The 19419-nt window shown below is 37.9% G+C and overlaps 1 protein-coding gene across 11 annotated transcripts in view; it reads right to left on the bottom strand.

Moving 5' to 3' along the window:
• Nucleotides 1-19419, bottom strand: part of EVA1A (eva-1 homolog A, regulator of programmed cell death) — a 97574-nt gene that overhangs the window by 9245 nt on the left and 68910 nt on the right. For 10 of the 11 annotated variants that reach the window (XM_082428114.1, XM_082428121.1, XM_082428115.1 and 7 more), the window contains one exon: nt 18048-18219. In XM_082428114.1, coding sequence (XP_082284240.1) covers nt 18048-18093 — 46 coding nt within the window. In that variant the 5' untranslated portion in view covers nt 18094-18219. Of the gene's footprint in view, nt 1-18047; nt 18220-18477; nt 19402-19419 lie in introns of those variants that run through there. The other variant, XM_082428113.1, reaches the window with a different exon arrangement.

Genomic DNA, 19419 nt, shown 5'->3' with positions numbered 1-19419 from the left:
CTTAGCTGTATTTTTAAGTATTCTATTCTCATTGACATTACTTTTGTAGTAAGTAATGTTATTTTGCTGGAATTTAAAATTTTGAAGTGAATCATCCCCTGGTGGAGCATTGAGGTGGCCACAACCCTGGCCATGCAGCAGCCTTGTGAGACACCTTGAACCAGAGAACACAGCTATGCCAATCCCAGATTCCTGACTTACAGAAACAGAGAGATAATTAATATGTGTTGTTTTGAGGTACAGATGGTCCCTGAATTGCAATGGCTAGACTTATGATTTTTTTAACTTTACAATGGAGTGAAAGCAATATGCACTCAAGTAGAAATTGTACTTCTAATTTAAAATTTTGATCTTTCCCTGCGCTATCAATATGCAGTACAATACTGTCTCCTGATGCTGGGCAGCAGCAGTGAGCTGTACTCCCAGTCAGCCACATGATCACTTACAGCCATTCTGAATGTGGACAACCATTCAGTTTATCACTTTCAGTACAGTAGTCAATAAATTACATGAGATATTAAACACTTTATTATAAAATAGGCTTTGTGTTAGATGATTTTGCCCAACTACAGATTAATGTAAGTGTTCTGAACACATTTGAGGTAGGTTAGGCTAAGCTATGATGTTCCACAGGTTAGGTGTATTAAATGCATTTTTGTCAATATCAAAAAAAAAAACCCAATCAAACAATGGGTAGAAGACCTAAATGAGACATTTCTCCAAAGAAGACCTTCAGATGGCCAAGAGGCACATGAAAAGATGCTCAACATCACTAATTATTAGAGATATAATTACATTGAGATATCACCTCACACCAGTCAGAATGGCCATCATCAAAATGTCTGCAAACAATAAGTGCTGGAAAGGGTGTGGAGAAAAGGGAACCCTCCTACACTGTTGGTGGGAATGTAAATTGTTACAGCTACTATGGAGAACAGCATGGAAGTTCCTTAAAAAACTAAAAATAGAGCTACCAATGAACCAGCAATCCCACTCCTGGGCATGTATCTGGAGAAAACCATGGTTCGAAATGATACATGTGCCCCAATGTTCATTGCATTGCTGTTTATAATAGCCAAGACTTGGAAGCAACCTACATGTCCATTGACAGATGAATGGAGATATACACACACACACACACACACACACACACACACACACACACACACAATGGAATATTACTCAATCAATACAGAGAATGAAATAATGCCATTTGCAGCAATATGGATGGACCTGGAGATTATCATACTAAGTAAAGTAAGTCAGACAGAGAAAAGGCAAATATCATATGATATCACTTATATGTAGAAGCAAAAAAATACGATACAAATGAGCTTATTTACCAAACAGAAACAGACTCACAGACTTAGAAAAAAACTTATGGTTACTAAAGGGGAAAGGTGGAGGGGAGGGATAAATTGGAAGTGTGGGAATGACATATACAAACTACTATATTTAAACTAGGACCTCCTGTAGAGCACAGGGAACTCTGGTTAATATTCCACAATAACCTAAATGGGAAAAGAATTTGAAAAAGGATAGATATATGTATACATATAACTGAATCACTTTGCTGTACACCTGAATCTAATACAACATTGTAAATCAACTATAGTCCAATACAAGATAAAAAATTTTTTTTAAATGCATTTTCAATTTACAATGGGTAAGTTGAGGAAGATCTGTAATTTGCTGTGCAGCAATAGATAACTTATACAATCACAGATTGAAAGCCAGTGTGGGCATTTTTGCATGCCCTCATCAGGTTAATTTGTGAGGGAGTAATTTAAACTCTTTCTTGGTGAGAGAAGAAAATAATCATTCTGCTGATGAGTAATATACTTAGTGGACCCAGTGATGATCCCTGTACGATGTGTTCAACAGAATGAGAGCCTCTGAGTGAAGAGCTCTCACTTTCTACATGTGAGAGCACTGGGACATGCCTTGCCTTGAGTCAAAGGGCATGGTCAATCTGACCAGACCCAAGATTGACATCAGCAAATTAGATCCATAATCTATATTCACTTGTAAGTATGAATCAAAATGTATATATTGCTTTGTGGTTTTTAAAGAATATAAGTGGAATCATATATGATTTATATTTGCTTTTTAAATTCAAGAATATTCCTTAGAGAGATTTCAACATATGTCAATAGTATTCTTTTTGACTGCTGCGTATTTTTCTGTAGTATAGACATCAAAGTTTAACCTTTTCCTTGTTGATAGCATATAAATTGTTTCCTATTTTTCACTATTACAATCAATGCTAAAGTTAGTATCTTTTTGTCCTTGTATATATCTATGCATTGCAGAATTATTTCTACAGGTTAGTTAATCTAGAAACAGAACAGCTGTATCAAAGGGCTTAGGCATTTTCAGGTTTTATACATTTCAAATTGTACCCAAAAAAGGTTCTATCAGTCTGAACATGGCATACTGAACACATGTGTTTATGATCCCTCCTTCTCTCTGAAACCTCCACTGAAATGACAGTAATGTGAGTAAAATAGATAAAAAGTATAGGTACAAAGAAAAGAATAGAGAAGAAAATAGAAAACACGAATAGTCCAATGTTTACTGCAAGGGAAGAAATGTATGCATATGATTGAATACAAAAAGGGACGATGTGAAATAAAAACTGTTTAAAGAAGAAAAAAGAAAACATGAATAATCAACATAAGAGTAGTCAACAAACAATGAAACATAGTAAAAAGGGACTGACATTAACATCATGGTAGTCTAAGACATCCTTACTTTTTGTACAACTAATGAGGTATCTATCCATAAACCACAGTGCCTCCGTGGGAATTGTGTGATCTAATATCATATGCCAAGGGACCAGGGAGAAGTCTTGCTTACCTGTTCATCTGGTAATAGACAGACAAACCTTGGTTTGGGCTGCAGAATCAGCAGAGCGAGCAAACCTGCCTCAACAACTACCAGCCATGATTGGGGAAAACCTGGAGAGTGCTGACTTGGGCAAATACCCACAGGTGAGAGAGAATTTGTAAAATTCCAGCCCCCTGGAGGTGATTAGAGCACACGACTGGAGGGAAAAACACACACGTACACACACACACACACACACACACACACACACACACGAGTTTGAATGCAGCGGAGAGGGAAAGAGGAACGTTTTCAGCTTTGCCACTCCCCACAAGCTGACACAATAACAGACTGAACTATCCCGTGGTGACCTCCCCACAGGCGAAAAGGAGAGTACAGTGTGAGTGCCCGGCTACCCCAGCTATGCTGGATGCTGTGAGAGAAACCCATTTTTCTCCAGCAACACTAGGAGTACTGGAAGCAGGACCTCTATGACTGGGGGAAGGGAGAAGATCAGAAAAGCCTAATAAGAACATCAAAAGGCATTAAAGGGGCATGGTTCCTGCTGTCTGTGCTCAGGGCTTCAGCAGGAAGTCCACTCAAGAGCCCCTGGGAGAACCTCAGCCAAGGATATCCCCACCAGCTGGTGGTTACCCCTAATGCCCCAAGTACTAAACCCACACCTCCCCTCACTCTGTGGTGGCTCCTTGTTTGCACTCAGAGAATGGCAGCAGGAGTGAGCAGGGTGAATGGAGTGCTATTAGAAAAACAGACCAGGATCTGTGGGCAAGAGAGAAAACACAAACTTGAGCTGTAGTGCTACCTTCTGGAAAACAAGAGAGATTTCTAGCAGCCAGCCAGGTGAGTTGTAAGAACCACAGAAGACATAAAAGCTTAAGAATTCTGCCACAAGAGGGAGCAAGAAGTACAGAGCAGGTGTATAAATACAAGGTCAGAGAGAACCCCAGATAAAACAGGATCAACAAACAGTATACCCTATCTGAAAGCAAATAGTAACGATTTGAGGAGGTGTCTGAACTACAAGAAAGAGGAAGAATCAAGAAAACACATCATCACCAAAAGATAATAATCCTTCAATAACTGAACTCAAAAGCAAAAAATCTTATAATCTATCTGATAAAGAATTCAAAATAGCTGTTTTGAGGAAACAGTGAGCTACAAGAAACACAGAAGACAATTCAATAAAATCAGGAAAATAATACATGTACAAAGTGAGAAATTTAGCAAAAAGTTAAAAACCATAAAAAAGAACCAAACAGAAGTTTTGGAGCTGAAGAATTTGATGATTAAAATGAAAAATGAAACAGAGAGAATCTGCATCAGGGTAGATCAAATGGAAGACAAAATAAGCAACCAAGAAGACAGTAATTTTGAAATAACCCGATCAGACGTGAACAGAGAAAAAAGAATGAAAAAGAAGGAAGAAAGTGTACATGATCTATGGGATTCAATCAAACTTACAAATATATAGCATAACTGGGGTTCCAGAAGGAGAAGAGAGGGGCAGAAAGCTTATTTGAGGAAATGCTAGCTGAGAACTTCACAAACCTAGGGAGAGTCTTAGACATCCAAGTTTATGAAACTAATATATCATCCTACTATCTCAATGCAAACGACTACCAAGAACATTATAATGAAATTGTCAAAAATCAAGGAAAAGGAGAGAATCCTTAAAACGCCAGAGGAAGAAAGATAATAAACTTACAAAGGAGCCCTCATTAGGCTATTAGAGGATTTATCAGCAGAAACGCTACAGGCCAGGAGAGAGTGGAATTACTTATTCAAATTGTTGAAAAAAAAATTGCCAGCCAAGAATACTTTACCTGGCAAAATTATCCTTCAGATATGAGGGATAAAATATGCTAATTAGTGACATGAAAACATATTAAAGTATGCAACACACTGGTAAAAGTAAATATACAGTAAATATACAGTTTCAGATTTAGAAAACTCTAATTCTGTACTATGATGCTGTGTTAACCACTTAACTGCAGTATAAAGGTTAAAGGAAAAGGGTACTAAAAATAACTAAAACCACTATAGTCTGTTAAAGAATACACAATATAAAAAGAGGTAAATTGTGACATCAAAAATGTAAAGGGGTCAGTAAAATGGTGGAGGCTTTGTTGATCAAAAACTTTCATCTTTCACCAATTAGTATGCTGTTAGCTGTGGGCTTGTAATATATTGCCTTTATTATACTGTGATATATTCCTTTTATACCCAATTTGTTGAGGGTTTATCATTAAAGAAAGTTGTATTTTGTCAAATGCTTTTTCTGCATCTATTGGGATGATCAAGGAAACAGGCGATGACATCACCATCTTAAAGAGATAGTTGCATTCCCATGTTTATGGCAGCATTATTCACAATAACCAAATTATGGAAACAACCTAAGTATCTATCAACAGGTGAACGGATAAAGAAAATGTGATATATATTACAGTATTATTCAGCCATAAAAAAAGAAGGAGATCTTGCCATTTATAACATGGATGGACCTCAAGGGCATTATGCTAAAATGAAATAAGTCAGACAAAGACAAATAATATATGATATCAGTAACATGAGGAATCTAAAAAAGCTGAACTCATAAAAACAGAGTAGAACACTGGTTACCAGGGGCTGTGGGGTGGGGGAACTGGGAATATGTTGTTTAAAGGTACACGTTAGCAACTAGTAGATAAATAAGTCCTGGAGACCTAATGCACAGCATAGTCATTATAGACAACAATATTGTATTATAGACTTCAAAGTTGCTAAGACACTAGATCTTAATTGTTCTCACCACAAAAAAACGTGACGTGAAAGAGGTGTTAGCTAACGCTACAATGGTGATCATACTGCAATACAGAAATGTATCAAAGCAATGCATTCTCACCTTAAATCTATACCATGTTCTATGTCAAATTATATCTTATTTAAAGAAAGAAACGAAGGGAAGGAGGGAGAGAGAGAGAAGGGAGGGAGGAAGAGAAGGGAAGGGAGAAAGAAAGAAAAAGAAAGAATGAAAGAAAGAGAAAGAAAAAGAAAGGAAGGAAGGAAGGGAAGGAAGGAAAGAAGGAAAGAAAGAATGAAAGAACGAAAGAATGAAAGAAAGAAAGAAAGAAAGAAAGAAAGAAAGAAAGAAAGAAAGAAAGAAAGAAAGAAGGAAGGAAAGAAAGAAGGAAGGAAGGAAGGAAGGAAAGAAAGAAAGAAAGAAAGAAAGAAAGAAAGAAAGAAAGAAAGAAAGAAAGAAAGAAAGAAAGAAAGAAAGAAGGAAAGAAAGAAGGAAGGAAGGAAGGAAGGAAAGAAAGAAAGAAAGAAAGAAAGAAAGAAAGAAAGAAAGAAAGAAAGAAAGAAAGAAAGAAAGAAAGAAAGAAAAAGAAAAAAGAAAGAAAGAAAGAAAGAAAAAAGAAAGAGAAAGAAAGAGAGAAAGAGAGAAAAAGAAAGAAAGAAAGAAAGGAGGGAGGGAAGAAAAGAAAGAAAGGGAGAGAGAAGGAGGCTGAAACTGAACTCTGTCCAGCCAATATCAAGCAAACTGATATTCAGCAAACACTGAGAGGATTGAGTGAACTCTTTGCCTTGAGGAACTTAACAGCCCAGCAGGGAAGATGGCCTTATCCGTTGCAGTACCAAAGGGAAGTGCAACTATAGAAACATGAAGAAGGATTTCTGGAAATGCAAAGGTGAGTGGAAAAGCTAAGTTCAAATATGGGAATCTGAAAAGGCTTTCTAGAAAAGATGTACAAATTCATGCTTTTATCAGGGTGGAAAACCATCAGGCAGACCTGTATTTGAAGCCTTATCTCAGACACTTCTTTTAAACAACGATAACACTACCAACTCTGCTGAATTGTGGTAAAGATATTACAGATGAAAAGCATAAAGGGATTACCCCAGATCCTTGCAAAAACTGACAACTTACTCTCACTCTATTTATTTTCTTCCCCTCTTTCCCCTTCCTTCCTTCCTTCCTTCCCTCCTTTCTCTCTCTCTCTCCCTCTTCCCTTCCCTCCCTCCCTCTCTCTCATTCCTCTACCCATCTATCTGTTTTCCTCCCTCTTTCCTTCTCTCCCTTATTCCCTTCCTTTCTCATCCCATCCTCCCTTCCTTGTGAGTTAATGTCTCTCTTTCACAACCTGCCCTCACCCCACCTATAACATAGGTTAACTTGAAGATGGTTACTGAACTGAATGTTGGAAACCACTATTCTCCCTCTAGCGTAACTAGTCCATCCTGTCCTGTCTTACTTCCCAGGTCAGAAAACATCTTTTTTTGCCTACAATTGTCTCAGACACGGATTTCCAGAGAAACCCAGTGAAAGCAACCAGAGAGGGCAAGGAGTTTTTACTGAGTCTCACTGGATCCTGAGCAGGTGACTCAGGACTGATTTTCACAGCTGATATAATTTGTGTTGTTTCTCTTCATCATTCTTCTACAAAAATCAAACTGTAGTTCTATTGTGGTTGCTTTTTCTCTCTCTGTTCCAGGTCACTTCCTCTTAGGCAATGATCTACCCTCGTCTTGAGGAGATCCAGATAGCTGTTAATTGAACCAAGAAGCAGAATAGAGAGGGCTATTGATGGTAGTTTTCCCTCAATAAATAAAAATAAATGTATTGCTATATCTTGCTTCCTGCAGGGTCATTGTTTTCATTGGCAGGAAGAGACCCTATGGGGAGGTCCTGGGGCTAATTTCATTTGCACCCTTGGAAGTCAGATCATGCCCAACAGACTCAGTAGGAGAGAACAGTAACACCAGTCCAGGCCAGTTCAGCTGAGGTCTGTGCAAATGTAATCTTTTCCCTGCATGGACTTTCTTCTTGGCCCTACAGCTTGCAATCCCTTGAGCGGAAAAGAAAAGGTTTTAAAAAGAGGCTTTAAAGAGAACTGTGTGGCTTGTGTAGAATCAGGGAGTATTCAGCACAAACTCTTCTCTGAATTCTTAAGGCACTGTGAGGATGTCTCTTTATGGGATTCTGCCCCTCCCTATAGAAAAACAAAGACTCCCATTAACACTTCTGCCTTCTCTGAAATGCTGGAGAAAGCTTCCTTCCTTCTCTTTCCAGCTCTGATTTTTTCTTCCCCAGCAAGGAGTATTGGAGAATCACTGTGCCCACTAGGCTGGCTCTGGTGCTCCTTCCTTCTGGTGCTGGTTCTTCTTTGCTTTCACTTCTTTCAGCTTCCCCTCTCTTCTCCTACTCCCCCTCTCCTGCCCCCAGGCAACAAACACCCCAGAAGAGGCCTTTCATTATTCCACCTCATCCTAATCCACCCTACTCACTTTTCTTTACCTGCAGTGGGAAAGACCTGCAGTCCTATAGCCCAGGACTCAAGGGCAGCTAGGTAGAAGGCCTTGACACATTATCTGACCTGGCTTATTTATTGGGCAAGTTGATACTGTATTCTGATGCTTTTCTGGCTCCTTGAGTATGGAAGGGAGGAGTGTAATTAGCTCCTCCAATCTAAGCACACTTTATATAGTTGTATTATAATCAGTTATGTAACCACTATATTCCCCATACAACAGCAAGAAATTTGAGAAGAGAATCCATATGATTCACTTTGGATTTCCACAGCATCCAGCCAGTGCTTTGCTCACGGTGCCTATCTCTTAAATATTTATTGAATTAAATCATGAATACACAATTTCTAAAAGTTCAATTATTATATGTGGATAAATAGATATATGCCAGTATGGATATATGCATATATATGGGACAAATGATTTATATATAATAGTACAATATTAAAAGAGTAGGGAATAGAAAAAAGTCTATCAAATCACCATAATGTTACAACCTGAATGTAACTACACACTATGAAGTGCAGTGAAGCGAATTTTCTTCTGTTCTTTCTTTCTCTTGTATAAATTTATATTTACTTGGTTATAATCAGTTTATATACAACTTATATTTTTTTCTCTGGCTATACTTTTTGTTTGTTTTTAAGATGATATTTTTAGAGCAGTTTTAGGTTCACAGCAAAATTAAGTGGAAGGTACAGAGATTTCCCATATACCTCCCAACCCCACACATGCAATAGCTTCCGCCATTATCAACATCTCCCAGCAGAGTGGTACATTTGTTACATTTGGTATAATTTGGTACAATTATTATATTTGACACATGAACCTTATAGACATATAATAACCCAAAGCCCAGAGTTTATATTCGGGTTCACTCTTGGTGGTGTACCTTCTATCAGTTTCAAAAAATGTATAATGATATGTATCCATCATACACAGTATTTTCACTGCCCTAAAAATCCTCTGTGCTCCACCTATTCATTCTTTGCCCCAAGGATACACGTTTCATATAATGTAAATGTCTTTCTGTATTGCGCCACAGTCTTCCAGTCAATCATACTTAACAATGGCTACATAGTATTCTACCCAGTGAATGCACCATAGGCTACAAAAACAGTTTCCTACCTTTGGATACTTAGGTTGTTGCAAATTTCTTTTTTATTAAAAATGATGGAAGGAACATTTTTGTGCTTAACACTACTTCCTTTTTTGCTTGTTTGTTTCACTTACTGCTTTTATAATGAATTCTCAGAATAGAAATCTTCATGTCAAAAGGGTATATATTTTTATACCTCTTGATACAAATTGCTAAATGAATGTTCACACCATAAGCCCACTAACCATCCCTTATCCAAAGAGGTACTTTAAGAACTAAGGAAAACAGAAACTCGTGAATTATTTATTTTAAATGTGGCCATTTCAATAGAAGCAGCTCTGTGTCTACTACAGCCCAACCTCAAAAGAGTAATGCATACACACACAAAAAAACATATTTCTCTATGTGAAAGAGAACATAGCTTTAACTGAAAAAATGTCATCTAAAACTGTAATGATTAAACATTATAAATACTAACTTCATGTTAAATAAAATTATAACTATATTGCAACAACAACAACAACAAAAAAATGGTACATTACTTTATCTTGCCAACAGCTGTGTATAAAAGTACCACTTTCACCAAACTCTCCAAAAGGGGATATAACAACTGTTGGATTTTTATTTTATTTTATAAGTCAATAAATGATTACTTTATCCCACAAAAATTTAATGTGAGTCTACAGTGCCTTTGGCCTAGAGACATAAAGGTTCTCAGCCCTCACCAGATTCCCATATAAATAATAGAATAATAATAATATAAAACAGAAATTACAATACTTTCTTAAATCTCCAAATTTGTGACTATTAATTGAGTAATGTTGGTCTACTCTCCCTCATTGCTGAGACCACCTCCCTCATGCCAATCTCATAGGAAAAGTGATTCAAATTCTGGTTAAATACTACATGGCCTGCACAGCTATAGTGGCAGTTAAACATCCAAAGAATATTGGTTAAGTAAAAAAATAAATCATCCCCCAAAACTTATTCAATGAAAAAAATTACTGTAAGCAAAGTTAAATGACAAATTGGGAAAAATATTTGAAATATGTAACAGAGACCTAATATATAAAGAGGACCTAGAAAGAGCATTAAGAAAAAAGACACCAATAAAGTAAATGGACAAAAAAAAAAACAAACAAAAATCGGGCTGGCCAAAAAGTTCGCTCGTGTTTTTCCATTGCATTTTACAGAAAAACCTGAACGAACTTTTTTGCCAACCCAATATTAATAGTTCACAGAAAAGTAATGGCTCTTAAACATATGAAAAGATGCTCGCTGAAAGCAGGGATTGGCACACTATGGCTCACAAGCCAAATCTGACCAGCTGTCTGTTTTGTTATTGGCACATAGCCATGCCCATTCATTTATGTTTTGTCTATGTCTGCTTGCATGCTACAACACAGAGTTGAGAGTTAGAATAGAAACTGTATGGCCTACAAAGCTGAAAATATTTACAATCTAGCTCTTTAAAGAAAAAGTTTCCTGACCTATGACCTAGAGAAACAAAAATTAAATGACATCTAGATATTATTTTTTATCTATCAGACTGTCAAAAATCCAACAGTTTGAAAATACTATAACAGGGTTTTCTCATACATCTTATAAGCAGTAAATTTGTGAAACTCTTTAAATGCCAATTTGGTAATACTTATCATAAATAATAATTATTATACACTTGATCCAGCAATTCTACTTTTGAGAATTTATTCTACAAATGCACTTGAAAACGTATGTATGCCACGGTTATTTATTGCAGGTTTGTTGTCCTGTTTGAAAAGATTTGAACCATTCCCACTGGCCATGACTGGTTAAACTATGATTCCTCTGTACAATGGAACAGTGTGTAGTTGTCTAAAAGAATGAGGAAGCTCTCTATACACTGCTATTAAATACAATATTTTCAAAATACATTCTTCAGTGAAAAAAGTGAAGTACAAAACAGTATATAGGATATGCTACCTGTGTATAACAGTGGGGCAGGTGAGACTGTATGCTCATATTTTCTTATATCTGCACAAAGAACTCTGGAAAGATGCAGAGAAGCCTGGTATGGATCAAATTTGGGGACTAGAAGTAGGAGACAGCACTGGAGTAAGACTTCTTACTACATGTCATTTTGTATTGTTTGATGACTGAGCAATATTCATTCACTAACTTGTTGAGCATCTAATAGGTGCCAGGCACTATTCTAGATGCTGAGGATATAGCAGTAAATAAACGAAACACAAATCTCTGTGCTCTTAGGAGTTTACATTCTAGTAAGCTAGTAAGGAGATGGATAATAAACAAGATAAATAAATAAAATAGGTGGTATGTTAGGTGGTGATAAGGAGAAAACAGAAAAAATAGGAAGGAAGATATGATATGTTAAATGTGTGTGGGAGGGAAGGAGGTAGAAAAAGTGACCAAAAGGAATCTCACTGAGAAGGTGATTTTTAAAGAAAAATCTAAAAAGAATGGAAGAGTGAGGTTGGAGAATGTATTATCAATTCAAAACATTAAATTAAAAAGAGCAATCATTCAGCTTAATCTTTCTAACAATCATCCTAGAAGTTATTAATGAGGTTATTATTATTAATGAGATTATTATCCTCATTTTAAATTGTTATATTATGATCCCAAGGGGTTGCTTTCAAGTAGTTAGAACAAGAAGTGTTTACTGCTCCAATCCAAGTGCTGAGATAGAGGAAACCAAACACGTGTAGGGAGAACACATGGATGATTCTTAGGTGGATGGGCACCTAAGCCAGAGTAGGGAATAAGGGGAGAAGATGACTGAGAGAGTTCTAAAGACTGGGAAGGAGTTAGCCAGTCCAAGACTGAATGGAAGAATTCCTGGATAAGGAAATAACTGCAAAAGAGATGAGAAAAGGCTAGGCAGGTGGTTTAGAATAATTGAAGTGAGGCCTTGGTCAGGGAGGACTATAATTAAATAAGAGCATGGAGAAGTCAAGGTTAGACAAGAAAAGCCCTGGTAAGCCACATAAAAAACTGCAGATTGGAGTATCTCAAACCATCCCTAAGTTCCTTCCCTCTTGCTTGTCTCTATTCTAGCATGTTTTCTAAACCTTGGCACGACCTACATCTTGAAAAGTTAATTCTTTGTCATAGGGGTTGTCCTATGCATTGTAGTATGTTTCTCCACCCACTAGATGATACTAGCAGCAACCCTCACCTGTTGTTATAGCCAAAAATGTGTCCAGACATTGGCAGAAATCCCCCTACTGTGCAAAATCACCCCTGATTATGAACCATTGGTCTGGAAGTTGAAAAGGCTAGAATTCTCATTTTTCCAGCCTCTCTTACAGCTAGACATGGCCATGTGACACAGGTCTAGCCAATGAAACATGGGACGAGGTCGACTGGAACCTCCTTCCTTTTTCATCTATCTTTCAATCTTGAATCAAAAGGCAAGAGCAACAGCAGCCATTTTGCAGCCATGAGATGACAAGCATAAAAGAAAGGTCATGAGAATCACAGAGAATCTGGCCCCTACATTTTTGAGCTAATGCTAGCAACCACCTACCTCCAGACTTCTTGTTATGTGGGTAAGATAATTCCTATGTGTTTAGAACACCAAACTGAAGGTTTCTACTATTTGCAGCTGAAAACAACTCTAACTGTTAAACCATAATAAAGTGTTTGTTTGGGTTTTATCCTTGATATAATGAGGATCCACAAAGAGATTCTAAAAAGTAAAAAGGATTGCATCATCACGCTTACATTTTAGAAACATCATTTCACTACAAAACACAGATTGGAGGTTGGTAGACCATAGAAAATGCCATTATGGCAAAGCAGGCAAAAACATGAATGAGCTTAAACCAACTCAGTTACAGTGGGAATAAAGTAGAAGGGAGGCATTTCAGGGACATTGAAAGGTGAAATGGACCAACTGTAAGTGATTGTATATGGGCAGTGAAGAAGATGCATCAAAGGCGAAAAATCATATTTCTAGTATAGGTGATGCCCTAGATGGTACACAAAATAAGGAGTATATTTAATTTGCAAACAATGCTACTGATAAGGGATTAATTTCCAAAATATACAAACAGCTCATACAGCTTAATATCAAAAAAACAAAAACCCAATCAAAAAATGGGCAGAAGACCTAAATAGATATTTCTCCAAAGAAGACATACAGATGGCCAACAAACACATGAAAAGATACTCCACATCACTAATTATTAGAGAAGTGCAAATCAAAACTCTAATGAGGTATTACCTCACACCAGTCAGAATGGCCATCATTAAAAAGTCTGTAAATAATAAATGCTGGAGAGAGTGTGGAGAAAAAAGAACCCTCCTACACAGTTGATGGGAATGTTAGTTGGTACAGCCACTATGGAGAACATTATGGAGGTTCCTTAAAAAAGTAAAAATAGTTACCATGTGATCCTGCAATCTCACTCTTGGGCATATATCTGGAGAAAACTCTAATCAAAAAGATAGATGCACCCCAATGTTCATAGCAACACTATTTACAATAGCCAAGACATGGAAGCAACCTAAATGTCCACTGACAGATGAATGGATAAAGATGTGGTATATATATATATATATATATATACATATATATATGTATATATATACACAATGGGATATTACTTCACATAAAGAATGAATGAAATGATGCTATTTGCAGCAACATGGATGGACCTAGAAATCATCATACTAGTGAAGCAAATCAGAAAGAGAAAGACAAATATCATATGATATCACTTATATGTGGAATCTAAAAAAATGATACAAATGAACTTATTTACAAAACAGGAATAGACTCACAGACATAGAAAACAAACTTATTACCAAAGGGGAAAGGTGGGGAGGGATAAATGAGGAGTTTGGGATGAACATATACACACTACTATATATAAAATAGGTAAACAACAAGGTCCTACTGTATAGCACAGGGAACTATACTCAATATCTTGTGATAACCTATAATGGAAAAAAATCTGAAAAAGAATATATATATATATATTCTTTTTATATATATAAAATATATACATTCTTTTACATGTAAAAGAATGTATATATTTAAATATATATTTTTCATATATTACATATATTATACATATAATATATATATATATCTGAATCACTTTGATGTATACTTGAAACTAACACAACATTGTAAATTAACTATAGTTCAATTTTTAAAAAGGAAACATATTTAAAGGGGACAATATTCCATTCCAGGCCAGGTTCAATTTGAAACACTTATGGCACATCTAAGTGGTAACGTTCAGGTCATTTAGATACTCAGCTAGAGAAGTCAGAAAAGAGTAAGGCAGTGGTGATTATATATATATATATATATATATATACACATATATATATGTATATATATATATTCATTCATTTATTTATTTATATACACACATATATATATTTCAAATTTTTAAATTTCAATAAAATAACATTACTTATTACAAAACTAATATCAATGACATATAGAACACATAAATACACCTAAGCAAAAGAGAATTAAAAATACACAGGGCTTCCCTGGTGGCGCAGTGGTTGGGAGTCTGCCTGCCAGTGCAGGGGACGCGGGTTCGAGCCCTGGTCTGGGAGGATCCCACATGCCGCGGAGCAACTCGGCCCGTGAGCCACAATTACTGAGCCTGCGCGTCTGGAGCCTGTGCTCGTCACCAAGAGACCGTGATAGTGAGAAGCCCGCGCACCGTGATGAAGAGTGGCCCCCGCTTGCCACAACTAGAGAAAGCCCTTGCACAGAAACGAAGACCCAACACAGCCATACATACATACATACATACATACATAAAAAGAATGTAGGCAGACAAGAATATCATTAAAAAAAATTAAAAAAAAATAATACACAGACACATACTCATACAATCCCAGCATCCAGATATAGTTTGTAGTAAAATGTGGTTATATATACATATGAATATACACACATAATGGGATTATACTGTATATGCTGTGTGGTAACAGGCTTTGTTTACTTAACAGCACATCATAAATATCTTTCTACTTAAATTAATATTCACCTACATTTTTTTTTTTACTGTTATAAACAGTTCTGAGATAAACTGTCTTCACAGTAAAATTTTGACCCGTATCCCTAATTATTTCATTAGGATAAATTCCTAGTTGTGGAATTGCTGGCTAAATGCTATATGTGGTTTTAAGGCTTTTGACATTTGTTCCCAAATCATTTTCTAGAGAGGCTGTAGCAATTTATAATCCCATCAGCAATATGTGCAAGTACTCATCTCCCTACACTTTCTCCAAAACTGAAATTATAAACGTAATCACTCAAATATTTGAGAATTTTATAAAATTAAAATGTTAACCTCACTGTTGGTTTCATTTTGCATTTGTTTAATTGCTAGACATTGAGCTGCTTATGTTTTACCAGTAATCTGTATTTTTTCTTCAGCAAACTGCTGATTCTTATCCTTTGTCCACTTTTCTTTTGGGACACTTATCCTTTGTTGATTTGTAAGAGCTCTTTATATATTAACTTTAATCCTTCTTCATTAATGCTACCTTTTTTTCTTAGTTTGCATTTGCCAACTACGGGTACATTTTGATAAACAGATATTTTAAATTATACCTTGGTCAAGGTTTGAAATGGGTATCGTGAAGAATGGGAACAAGATGTATCCAAAAGCAAATAGAAAGAATGACGCAGTATTACAAAGCCTCAGCTAAGGCCAAATTCCATGAATTTCTTAATGGTTTCAATCTGCAAAGTTGTAACAGTGTTTGGTTACTTGAGTGCAGAGGGAAAAAGGGGAGAAAGAAGGGTTAACTTAAGAGTTGGGATTTTTGCCTGTTGGCTTAATCAGAAACTAGACAAAGGAATAAGGGAGTTATGTGTATTAGCAAGTGTGTTCCTGAAATGATGGACCACGTGGATGAGGCAACTGATAAGCTGGGAGAAAATAGGAGCGGTTAGGGGCTGTTATATTCACCTTCATATTTTAAATTTTTTAATTAATTTCCTTTATAGTCAGGCAGTATTCTGAATCACACTCAGAATGAATTTTTAGCCACCAAGTCTGTTTACTTGATCTAATGCATTTTATTTTAGCCACTCCACTTTCCATTTCCTTTCCTTCTCTTTTTATCTCAGCCCGTATTCACTTAAAAGAAGCATTATCTTCCTGCATCCTAAGCAATATTTAATTCCAGAATATGGAGTGGGAAGGAAAAAGGTTGAAGGGGAGAGAAAAACAGGGCCATGTACCCTTTCACCTTAACAAGATCATAAGACACATGGTAAACACCAGGGCATTCAATGATCACAACTCAGGGTCATCCTGGCCAAAATGAAAAGCCGCCAGGTACTTCTTGTGCTGAGTAGAGTTCCAAAGTCCAGAAGCCTGTTTGCTCTCACCCAAGATATTTTCTTACAACAGCTTATTTGCAAGTGTCATCTGAGGCCTGGAAACTCCAGACCCTCCCTGACACACCCCACTTCATTTTGGGGTGTCTTCTCTATAGAGTTGAGGAGATCATCAATTTAATTGCTTATGAAAACGTGATACCAGAGTTTTAAATATCTCTTTTCCAGCTCCAGTGTCCTTTCTCTCCAGAATAGCCTAGAAGAAAAAGCAGAACTGAGATTCCTCTGATGTGTGGGTGCCCAGGCAAGGAGGCCCCAGGCACTGAACTTCCTTTGGGAGGTGAGGAGCTGACTGATGACCTGAGCCTTCGCTGATCTGAAAAGGGAGAACCCTGGACTTGAGGCATGTGAAGACTACATGCTGCATCTTGCCAACCACAAAGGAGCCAGCCAGGCTCCTGAGAAGTCCTCCTTTCTAAAATCAGGTTGCACGTCATCCAAGATGCTCTTTCAACAAAAAGCCATGAACTTCCTTTATCCTCAACCTTAGCTCAGATTTGCCATTGTAAATAGAAATGTCAGGTTTTGTACCTGAACTCTGAGGTCACCACATATCAACCCTGACCAGAGAACTAGAAAGTAAAACCAGTCCCCCAGGGGAAATCTAATCAGAACCTCAGTCCCTTCCTTTTATACAACAAACAGAGACATAAGGCCAAATAAAATAAAGAAAAGCAAACTACCAAAACCTTAAAAGCTCACTCAAGCAGCAGAAAATCAATTTGGTCATTCAAACTATTCAGCATTTTCATGTATTTTTTTTTAATTTCAGCTTTATTGAGGTATATTTTCATGTATTTTTAAATGACTCCTTTTATATGAACAGCACCTGTTCTCAAGAAATGATCTTAAGGAGAAAGTCAGCCATCTTTCTAAAAGAAAACAACTTTGAACCAAGGAGGGAGCAAATATCAGACTCTCCCAGACTCACATACTTTCTGTCTCCATGTCTCCCAGAAGGTTATCAAACTTCTCACACAACCCCCCAAACACAGACCACACATAAACACACACACACACACACACACACACACACACACACACACACACACACCCTGGGTGGAGCTGAGAACCACTGCATAGAAATAATCAGGCTGAGGATACTCCATTCTGGCCTTACATATCAGAGTTAAATACTTAATGACAGAAGCCAACAGTAGCCCCAGGCTACTTCATTCACTCGAGCCCAAAAGGAAACCAAACATTTTTCAGCAAGATAAAGCTCTTAGAACCCCCCATTTGCCAAATTAGAGAAAGCTTCAGTTTCAAACCAGAAAACTTTTCATCTCAAAACTCAGTACCACAGAGCCCCTCTGTTAGGAGGGGCATTTCTCTCCTGAGCATAAGACCAGAGATGGCCACCCAGGAGATGGCTCTACCCAGCCCCAGGCCTCAGACATGGCCCAGCTGAGACTGAACAACTACCTGAGACAAAGGAATAGGCCTCTAGGATATTGCTGAGCAAAGCCATGTCCACGAACTCGGGGATCACCAGCTCCGTGTTGTAGCAGAAGGGCAGCCTCGATGTGACATCCAGAAAAGGCCTCCTGGAGATGCTTCAGCTGGATCAAGGTGGCCACCCTCCCTCTCTTCTCTTCTGTTTGGGAACACAAAGTGAGTGATGAGAACACATTCTGATTTCCTGAGGCTGTGTGCCAGGTAGCCTGGGCTCAAGAACAAAAACCAGTCCAACCTTCCCAGCCAGGGGGCTGCAAAGATCTGAGATCTTGTACTCTGCTCTAACAGCTTCTTGGCTTTCAAAGAAGCAGCAACTCCTTAAATCTGTTTTTCCTGGCCTTTCTCCTTTCTCTTCCCCATCTCCTCCCAATTTCCCATTTTAACACTTCTCCCTCACCTTTCCTTGATCCTTTTTACTGCATTCTTTCTGGTTTGCCTATGAGGTGCAGTCCATCATCACTTTAATCACTGCATTTTAACCCCAAGCCACAGCCTGCTTTTCACCTGGCTCTGCTTTCCCCTGTACTGATGGCACTTGTGTACTTTGATCAGTTTGCTTCATCCCACGTATCACCAAATGTGATTATTGGCAATGGGTCAGAGCTGACTATTTCAGAACTCCCAAAGTGGTTCTAAAATGCCCCCAAGAACTTGGGAGCTCGAGCCTGCTACCTGCCCCTAGCTCCATGACTCCACCTGTGACTGTGATGGGCCAACCAAACACACATGCACTGCCACAAATGGCCCATCAAAGGAACTGATCACCAGGGTTCAGAACAGGAACTTGGGATCTCAGTATTCAGTGGCTCAGCCTCTGGCTGGGGGAGCTCATTCTTTCCCCAGCTGCTGCTGCTGCTCAGAACCAGCATTATCATTACCCAGTACATTCAGGGAAGCCCTGGCAGAGAGCTGAGGATTTCAAGTGACAGAGATCTTAATGACTCCTATTCAATGCCACTCTATCTGAAGACAGGGAACTGAGTCACAGGGTATGGAAGGATGTCACGTTAGGGAAAGCTAGGGAAGCAGAAGGTTCCAGTCCTTGCAGAAGAAACAAGTTCTTAGGTGGGTCACAGACATTGGTAACATGGATCACATTTAGAGGGCCTGGAGAGCTGCAATTCCATAGGTGGATGGAATGGGTCACAACAGATAAGACAACTCTCACTTTGGTGAATTCCAGTGGGCTCAGGGAAGACCAAAGCAAGAAAAGACAGACCAACCCATAGGTAGGACAGAAATGAACACAAGGTCCTTGGAGCAGCCAGAGGCCCAGAGAGTGGCAGATGAGGAGTGGGAGCCTGGGGGCTCTGAGAAAGGGCTAGCTATTGCTGAGGGA

The sequence above is a fragment of the Balaenoptera physalus genome (assembly GCF_965194825.1).
Source record: "Balaenoptera physalus genome assembly, chromosome: 15".
Lineage (NCBI taxonomy): Eukaryota > Metazoa > Chordata > Mammalia > Artiodactyla > Balaenopteridae > Balaenoptera > Balaenoptera physalus.
Note: the sequence above shows the minus strand (reverse complement) of the source record. Positions and strands in the feature narration are given on the sequence as shown.